Raw genomic sequence first — 8,763 nt, 5'->3', positions numbered from 1 at the left:
TATGAAAACTCATGGTCAAAACCTCAGCAAATGCTAACATGTTATCACACCTACAACACTCAGTGTTTACTCACCTCTCAGCTCAAGACTGTCTCTGGTCTCAATAGAGATAGGAGTTACCCAAGGTGAAGAGACAATAGTGTCCTCACCTGTGGCAGTGAGGAGGAATCAGACAGGAAATCAATGCAGTCCTGACACACAAGCCAAGGGCATGATCCAGGCATGTGTGTGCCTGCACCCCACGTGCAGTTCTCAGCACGGCTGCGTGAGGCATCGAGGCACAGCTCGGGGCCGTTTGGCTGTGGGCAGTGTGGAGGAACCACTGGGACACGACCCCTAAGGGCTGGCAGCTGTCGTTGCTGTGGCTTCCTCAGCTCAACCTGCCGGTCCTGACAGCTACAGCTGAAAAACATTTTGTACAAATCAGTTTTGAGGGAAGTAAATGCACATGGGGAAGCCAGGTGTGCAGCTGATGGAGACAGGAAGGTCACTCTTGACTCTGAGTGTCAGGGAGCTGTCTAATCCTGAACTGCACTGTGCAGCCACAGCTGGGATTGCTCCTTCTCACGGTCACAATCTCCCTGTTTCGCCAGTCAAATGCCTTCATTATCTCTTCTTTCCCACAATCATAACAGTGCTGCTGAGGTCACACATCTCCCAGTGAGTCCCTCAGTTACACTTTTTCCCCTTATGTGAGGAGACAGTTCCTGGGATAAAGGCTTCTGCAGCTTGAGATGGAGAGCTGTGGTTCCCTTGGCTGTGACAAAAGGGCCTACTGTGCTATCCATGGGGAGGCAGAATCCCCCTCCCTGGCACATGGACACTTGCAGGGACATTGTCTTATCATCTTCAGCTAGGCCAGAGAAGGTTTAGGTTGCTCACTAGGAGAAATTTCTTCACAGAAATGGTGAGTGGAATTTGAACAGACTGCACAGGGAGGTCCTGGTCCACCCCAGAAAGCGTTTAAGACTGAACATGGCACTTGGTGCCGTGGTCTAGTTGACATCGTGGAGCTGGGTCATAGGCTGGATTCGATGATCTTAATTTTTCAGCCTGATTCTGTGAGGTGACACCTGACCTCGGCCCAGACGCCAGCCATGAATGGCGGGCCCACGCTGGCCTAAGAGACACAGCACCCCCTGGCATGCTCAGATGGAAAAGTAAAGTCTACGAGGCCTCAGGGGATGCTCCGCGTTTCTCACTCGCGGGATCAGGATCAGGACCGGGACCAGGACCGGGAGAAGAATCACGACCCCCCTCAGGCTCCGCGCCCGCCCCTCAGTCCCACAGCGCCTCCCGCCGCGCGCAGGCGCGAACAGCCGGCGCCGCCCGGGCACGCGCAGTGCGCAGGCGCGGGGCCGCCCCGGCCCGGCCGCGGGAGGTTGAAGCGCTGAGGGGAGCGGGGCACGGAAGGGCGGTTCCGCCGCGTTCTTTCCCCTTTCTCCCCGGTCCTTTGGGGTTTGTGCTCCCCCAGGGGCCTCCCCTTCGCTCCCCAGCCCTGCGGGTCGGTGCTGTGGCTGCGTTTTTGGGGTGTAGCACCTCAGAACGAGCTCCACAGGTCTGTGGCCGTGCTTATTGCTTCCCCAGGGTTCATCTTGCTTCTCTGCGAGTGGAAAACTAGCAGGGCAAAAGCTTGAGTGTTAATTGTATTGTGTTAATAGAGTGTTAAAAGTATTGAGTGCTGATAGAGCCTTTTGTTGTTGAGACAGTAAAAGGAGTGAGTGCCTTTATATAACGTAACTATAAGCAGGAAAACAAGAGGACAGTTACAGACGTACCCAAAGTGCAAAAGTCAAGTAAGTATTGAAAAGCAAAATTGTCTTTTCCCCTTCTAACTCAAAATTTCTTTACTTGCTGGACAGAATTTTTTGTGTGATGAACAGCATTACTGGTTGAGAATGCCAAGGATTCTTAGCCGAAGATACAGGAAAAGGATTTTAAGAGTGCGGGAGATCTGTGTGAATATGCTGCCAAGTAACAGCATTAGCAAAGCAGTGGAAAAAGTATTAGTTATGGTCATTTAAAGACGAATTTCCATAGAAAGTAAAGGCAGAGAATTGTAGGATTGCTTGGGGATTTTAAAGCTCTCTCTTAGGCTTAAAATTATTTTGCTCCTTGCAAAGACTCACAACATATTTGTCATATACAGTATGCATAAGAAAGATGTTGCTTTTTCTAGGCTCTTCCTTACAAAAAGAAATAATAGTATTAAACTTTGATTATATTTAATGGATGCTCTGGGCTTCCTGTTTAATTGATAGATAACTAAAATACCCAATTAACTAAACTCCTTACTAAGGTCTGGGTTTTTTTAATCGAGTACCATATGTTCAATTTTGAATAGCTGGGAAGGAATGTTGACTTCTAAGATAAATGAGGACCTCCATCCTTTGGTATCAAGCCAGGAAGACCAGGGTTGCTGAGCTATTAAGGCTTTGGCATACTGAAGCTTTGGCAGTTTTCATCTGTGAAAAGGCAGCCCCTTGTGCCAGCCCTCTGTTGCCTAGTTTTGGTTTGCAGGATTTTGTTCTTGAGAGGCTTCTGTCTCAAAACTTGTAATTGCAATTTGCAGGTGAGTGGAGGTATAGCTGTTGATTTTCCAGCTGCATTCTGGTCATTAGTAGGTGGTTCACAATTGCTAAATGAAATTAAACATTGCCAAATTGATTTGAAGTTGGTTCATGCTGGGAGGTGTGACTTAACCATTTTAATTAAGGTGCCTTTCTGAGTGAGCTTGGGATGTTTCGTGTTAATCAAATCTTCCACCTGTGTGAGTAATTACTTTTTTAAGCAGCACCCCCAGAAGGATCAAATGAGAGTGGATTGTTTTCAGAGACCTGGATACCCAATTATATTGTTCTATAGAAAAGATTAATTGTTTATTTTTGTGGACAACAAAAACCTTCCTGGCTCCACAGAGCTTTAGGAGTGAGGGGAAAAATAATATATTAAATGGATAGTAAAGGACTTTATGGCATTTAGTAGTGTCATGCATCCTCTCAAAGAAAAGCTGTTCACAAAGCAAGATGCTACTTACACATGAAACAGTTGTGTAACTTATGCAGATGTCCTTTCTGAACATGCTAGTTAGAAAATAAGCCTTAGAATTTAATATTAGAGTTTTTTACTCGTTTCTGCAGCCAAGGGCTCATTATAATCAGGTGACAATGACACCATAATTCATTCTGTCATTTAACAGAGACAGCTGTTCATCTCGAGATGGAAGAGTCAGTGCTGGATAAATTGCCATCTTTGTGCAGTACTCCGAAGGATGCTGGGGCACCACCTGCACCAGGGACCAGTTCAGGGAAACAGGTATGAAAACTTTCTACTTTTCCAACAATATGATTGTTCCTAGTAAAAGGAATGCTTGTGAAATCATCCAGGAGTCAGAAGTCACTGAGATGCTGCTTGCTGGAAGGCTAGAGACAGGCACCTTATACCTGTAGCTGGGAGGCTGTGCAGGTAAGGAAAGTGCCTGGGGTGCTTTGCTGTGAAAATGCAGATGTTTGCTGTGAAAACAAAGTGATGCAGCAACATAACCCAATGTCTTACTAATAAATTTAAATATTATATAGGGTGTGTGATGGATTTTTTTGCTTCTTTCTTTTAACCTGTCATCTTCAGTTTTCTCAGATCCCAATTTTCTGGGTTGCTGTACATGCAGGATGACTTTCTGTGACTCCTGCCTGAGTGGAACAAAGTACAACAATTTCAGTTTGTATCTTCTCCATAGTGCTGAGCTCTGCTTTGGTCTTACCCTGGGATGTGAAGTGGTGGTACTGTCACACTCAGCATCCAGATCTATGCAGGACAGGCCTGGTTTGAAAGAATTCCATAACTAATCCCTCACTCCTGTATTTTAGTGTATTTCTATAAATAAAAATGTTAGATTATTAAAAATAGTTATTTTGAAGAACAAAAAATCTTTTTAGATGGTTGTGAAGTATCTTGAAGCATGAACAGGTCAAAACTATACAGGTATTTCTAATATATTCTAGAATACAGAACATACTTCCATTAAACCCTTATCTCCATTAAACTAGAGGGGAAATTGATAGCATATTTCAACTGGGCTAATTTTATACTATATTTCTTTTACACAAACACTAGATGAGTAAGTTTACCTCACTAGAATATAGGATTTTGTCCAATAAAATGTGGAGCTACACCTTTCCATATCTTGCAGCTGTGTGTGCAAATACATGTGAGAGGAAGAAGTTGATTTTGTTCAAGTTTTTGAAGGCTGTACAGAGAATTAGGAAGTCTAGCTTTAAAATGATAGTTAAATATATTACATATTCTGTGTAAATAATAATGATTGCTAAACAGCTATTTGAGATTTGATAAAAATTTAAGAATATTCTAACCACCTGGGTTTTCTGGGTTTATTTATTTTGTTTTTTAGCAAATGAGTGCAGCTCTGAGGGAACGATTAAGGAAAACAAGACGTTCATTTAATGCCAATTTTACAGTGGCAAAGCGGCTCAAAATACACACAGAAGAAAAAGACACTGCTGGTGCTGCCACTGAGTGCTTGCCAGAGACAAGGGCAGACTGCTCCAGGTTACAAGATGGTTCTGAAAGCCTGGAAGGAAATGGCACTGGACATACATGTTTCAAAAGTCCCTCACAGGAGAGTGATCCCTGTGGATCAGCAGAGGATTCAGATGTGCTGCAAGTTGATGTTGGTCAGCAGGAGTCCCTTGAAGAGAAAGTGAAGCTGGAGAAACAAGTGCAGGAGAAGGAGGAGCTGCTGCGTAGGCTCAAAATGGTGAAGATGTACAGATCCAAGGTGAGGCAATACTCACTGGTGTTTTACTGTGCTGCTTGTGTATTGTCTCAGTTGAAGGCATTTTATAAGAATATCTGCTGGCAGCAGATGATGACTCTTTTTTTTGTCTGTTCCAATTTCAGAACAACCTGTGTGAGCTGCAGGCTTTGATAGTGAAGTGGAGGAGCAGCACCCAGCTGATGCTCTATGAGCTGCAGTCGGCCTTTTCTGCAGATGGCACGAAGGTGAGTCTCACTCAGCTCATCGACACCTTTGGCTTAGAAGACCAGTTACTGCACTACAGCAGAACAGAAGAAGATTTTGTAGATGCATAATCTACAGCTGCAGAGCTTTCTTTGCACAGACACAAAAGCAGAAAAGACTGAATAAATACTGATTGTGTCAGAAGTGTTGGTCAGACAATGGACTTTATGCTTTGGGGTTAGGAGGTTTTCTCCAGAGATACTTGTAAAGCTGTGTGCATACATACAGTAGGCACTGTAAAAGGCATTACTTAATGGAAAAAAAACAAACTGGTGATGTTTTGGAGAATCTGGCTTAATGACTTGGTCAGTGAATTTTTATTTAATAAAAATAAAGTCATAGTTTAACAGGTAGAAAGAAGTCATTTTTTTAATTAGTCTCTGCATGGTTACTTGTATTGAAATAACTCAGATTGTCAATTCTGTTGATGTTCAGATGGGGAAGAGTGCAGTTTGTTTATAGATAGACCCATTTTACACGTCTTCCTGGTGCTAATGACAGCGTTTTGTGAGTTAAGTGAAGATAACTGATTTTCACGATGGTAATATTCCAGAGCTGAGATAAGATGTTTTCACTAGCTTTAACTCCTACTGAGGAAAATATGTCATAATGCAGTTGCTTTCAGGTTCTGGTCCAGACAGTCTCTGCAGAGCTGCTGTCTCATAAGCATTCTGCCACAGCCTGAGGTAATAGAAGGGAAGGCAAGAAAATTGAAACCAGCTTTCTATTCTACTACATCTAGAGCTAAGGTGTTTCCTCTCTTCAAATAAATAAGAAAAACAAGGCCTTGTTTAATGGGATTGCTTCAAATACAGCATCATAAAGCTCAATAAATCTTTACAATTCCATTTATTCTCCAACAAATGCCTTTTTTGAAAGTTGTTTTTATTTAACTTGAAATTGCTTATTTTTTCATCATGGTACCCTTTGTTTTTTATTTTCCCTAAAATCACTGCTTCTCAAGTGTAACAATACATAAATCTTAATGACTATACAACTCTCCCTGCTAGGAATCTTGTTTTCTTATTGGTTATACCCTGCCTTTTTTGTCTGCAGGTGCTATATCCTGTTACCCTAATAAGGGAGTAATTTCTTAGACAGCTCAAGAGAAAGAAAATCAAAGATCATACAGAACCTTTTAACCATTGGTAAGGCTCATTAGACTTCAGCCTGTACCTACAATTTGCTCTTAAGAATACTGACTTTTGCTGTCCAGAGAGAATTAATGCAGAACAGCCTTTATTGCAAATCATTATTTGAGTATTAAAGCACTATTTCTCTGCCTCTTTAGGCATATGCAAAAAGATGATGGTGCCTGGTGCAGGGGCCAGTTCACTTCCTTGGAGTTGGAATGATGCTGCTTCTTTTTCTGCAGAAGACAAAAGGTCTTGTAGTGAGATGTAATTAGAATCCTAACAAATCCCAGGCAGAGATGGCAAAGCGAAAAAACATGTACAGGATCACAACTGACATAGTAGAACTTTAAGCTAAGGCATCAAAGCTATTTGTTGCTCTCACAGTGAAATGGGTTAAGATGTCATGTGACTTTATGAAAGGACACGGGTTGACCCACACCATGGAGCAGGGAAACAAAAAGCAGGGACAATGCCTGAGAGGGCAGATCGGGCTCCAGCAGTAGGTAACTTTATCACAGGTCCTTTATTTTTCTTAGCTGTCGTGGAAGGAGCTGGCAGGAAAATACTCTGCACCTCAGTGTAAAGGGGTGGGAGATGCCAGCAACTATTTCAGGAGGCCAGATGCTTCCAAACCTGGTTTTCCTGTGATTCTACCCGTGGCAGCAGCCACAGTTCCTGCTGGCTGTGGGTGATTATACCACAATAAGGCACAGCTGCCTTTGGGATGGGGCCAGCTTGCACACATGGTTCTTTTCTATAATGAGCTATACAGTTTATACAATAAAACCAGTAGAAATAAATCTCATCACCTGAAATATAATGGGGTTAAGACCAGGTGTAAAAAATACAAATCAGACAACTATGCATCTTTCAAATGGAAGTTATTTAAAGGAATTACGGAAGAAACAATTTGCGGAAAGAAAAGTTCAGAAGGAGAAGAATCAGCTGTCAAAACTCTCTTCCCTTAGATAAGACCATGGTATTATTCATCTATTATTAATCTCTGATTTTTAAATAATATGGAGTGTTCTTGGATTCCAACTTTCAAGTTTTGACTGAAGAAGTGCAAGCTGTTTTTCCTGTTCCTTTATAAGGTTCCGTAGATATTTCTGCTTCACAATCTCTTGGTAACGCTGCCTTGTGATCTTCTCAGAAATATCCCGTGTGTCTGCAGAAAACAAAGTGTTAGTGTTAGCCTGTGCTCAGAGGGGATGTGTGGTCAAAATATTTCAAAAAGGCACTGGACATGCTTTCTTTAGCTTCTAGCAAGTACCCACTGTCTTATAAATCTGTAACTGTTTTCCACTAGTGGAAAGATCTCTCTAAGTTTTCCTAATAGTGAATACTATTCTTAGCTCCACATTACTTTCTCTGTTCTCTTGGAAGGGTGAAAAGAAGCCCATTGAACAGCTCTCAGAAAAAAATGAAATCATGTTGCCTGATGAAGTCATTAATGACTGTAATATTTTGACTTGAACATTTCCAGGAATTCAGCTAGCTTTGGTTACAAGAGCCACAAGAGTCTCCAGGTAACTCTTCAGTAACCATGGCAGGTTTTGGCAGGAAGGACTCTGCTCATTGTGCACATACAGTAACAGACAGGCATTCCTTGTCCCTCAGCTGATGGTGGAGAACAGCACTGTCCAGCCTTGCAGTTATTTTTTGAATGTTATTTGCCTGTGCCTAAATGCCTCGCTGGACTCACCAGCTGCCTCGAAGATGTGCATCCTCTCTGACACAGACACAAGCATTTCCTTCAGCTGCAGGCTGAGCTCGTAGTTCTCCTGCTCTTTCAGACAGATGCACTTCTTCAGCTCTCTGACTTTTTTCTGATGGTTTTTCACATTCTTCTTGTGCAACTGTCCATTTTGAGATGAATAAAGCAAATATATGAGGTCATACAAAAACTGTTCAGACAAATTTATAATTATAAAAAGTTGTAATTTTAAGCACTGTGTTGTACCTTAATAAACTCTAGTGTATGTTGAATTGACTAGTAGCACATGATAGGATTTACTTTGGAAAGTGTCTTTCACACATGGTATCTCAGTTTATGGAGTTCTAATTTAAGGAGCAGTCAAGGAATAAAAAGGTATGGGTCAGGAAGAAAGAGATATTAAAGATAAAACTTGAAAGGCAAAGGGAGAAAAGGAAGTCAATGGAATCAGTGAGTTAAGGACATGCTCTAAGCTGCTGAAACTGATGGATGGGCTGTAAAGGGACAAGATAAATTCTAAAGCTCTAAGAGGAAGAGGAAGCTGATGCCAATTAGCACAACTTGGAGAAAATCCAGTGAAATCACTTTAAAAAAAAGGACAGTCATAATTTGAATGATGAAATACATGAAGCAGCCAGCCAATCAGATTGTTGTTTCTCTTATTTTGAATACAAAGGGGAGGGATACTTTGAACAGGCTGGTGCTCCTGGAGAGAAACATTAAACACTGAAGATGGAAAGAATGCTTCATTAGGAATGGAGAAATGACTTATAGGCAGTGCTGTGTAAGAACTGATTAGCATATCTGCATTCAGATGTTCAGGGTAGGAAAGTATTTAATTCCAGTAACAGAGCAAGAAGCCAGGCTTCATC

At 42.0% G+C, this 8,763-nt stretch overlaps 2 protein-coding genes across 4 annotated transcripts in view; one reads left to right on the top strand and one right to left on the bottom strand.

The window, feature by feature from the left end:
• The first annotated feature begins 1,371 nt into the window (after positions 1 to 1,371).
• Positions 1,372 to 7,886, top strand: SFR1 (SWI5 dependent homologous recombination repair protein 1). Of its 3 annotated transcripts, XM_063163246.1 has the most exons (5): positions 1,372 to 1,796; positions 3,200 to 3,315; positions 4,409 to 4,795; positions 4,918 to 5,019; positions 7,561 to 7,886. In XM_063163246.1, the coding sequence occupies exons 2-5, from the start codon at positions 3,220 to 3,222 to the stop codon at positions 7,648 to 7,650; spliced, it is 675 nt and encodes a 224-aa protein (XP_063019316.1). In that variant the 5' UTR covers positions 1,372 to 1,796; positions 3,200 to 3,219; the 3' UTR covers positions 7,651 to 7,886. The 3 variants fall into 3 exon arrangements, with proteins under 3 accessions (XP_063019316.1, XP_063019317.1, XP_063019314.1); XM_063163247.1 differs by lacking the exon at positions 7,561 to 7,886 and having other exon boundaries at positions 1,372 to 1,558; positions 4,918 to 5,385; XM_063163244.1 differs by lacking the exon at positions 7,561 to 7,886 and having other exon boundaries at positions 4,918 to 5,385.
• Positions 7,039 to 8,763, bottom strand: part of CFAP43 (cilia and flagella associated protein 43) — a 42,881-nt gene continuing 41,156 nt past the window's right edge. The window contains exons 38-39 of the mRNA XM_063163243.1: positions 7,880 to 8,033; positions 7,039 to 7,342 (exon numbers count right to left, since the gene is read on the bottom strand). Of these exons, the coding sequence (XP_063019313.1) occupies positions 7,185 to 7,342; positions 7,880 to 8,033 (312 nt within the window). The 3' untranslated portion in view covers positions 7,039 to 7,184. The remainder of the gene's footprint in view (positions 7,343 to 7,879; positions 8,034 to 8,763) is intronic.

Source organism: Melospiza melodia, chromosome 9 (assembly GCF_035770615.1).
Source record: "Melospiza melodia melodia isolate bMelMel2 chromosome 9, bMelMel2.pri, whole genome shotgun sequence".
Classification (NCBI taxonomy): Eukaryota; Metazoa; Chordata; class Aves; order Passeriformes; family Passerellidae; genus Melospiza; species Melospiza melodia.
This window is presented reverse-complemented; position numbering and strand designations above follow the sequence as displayed.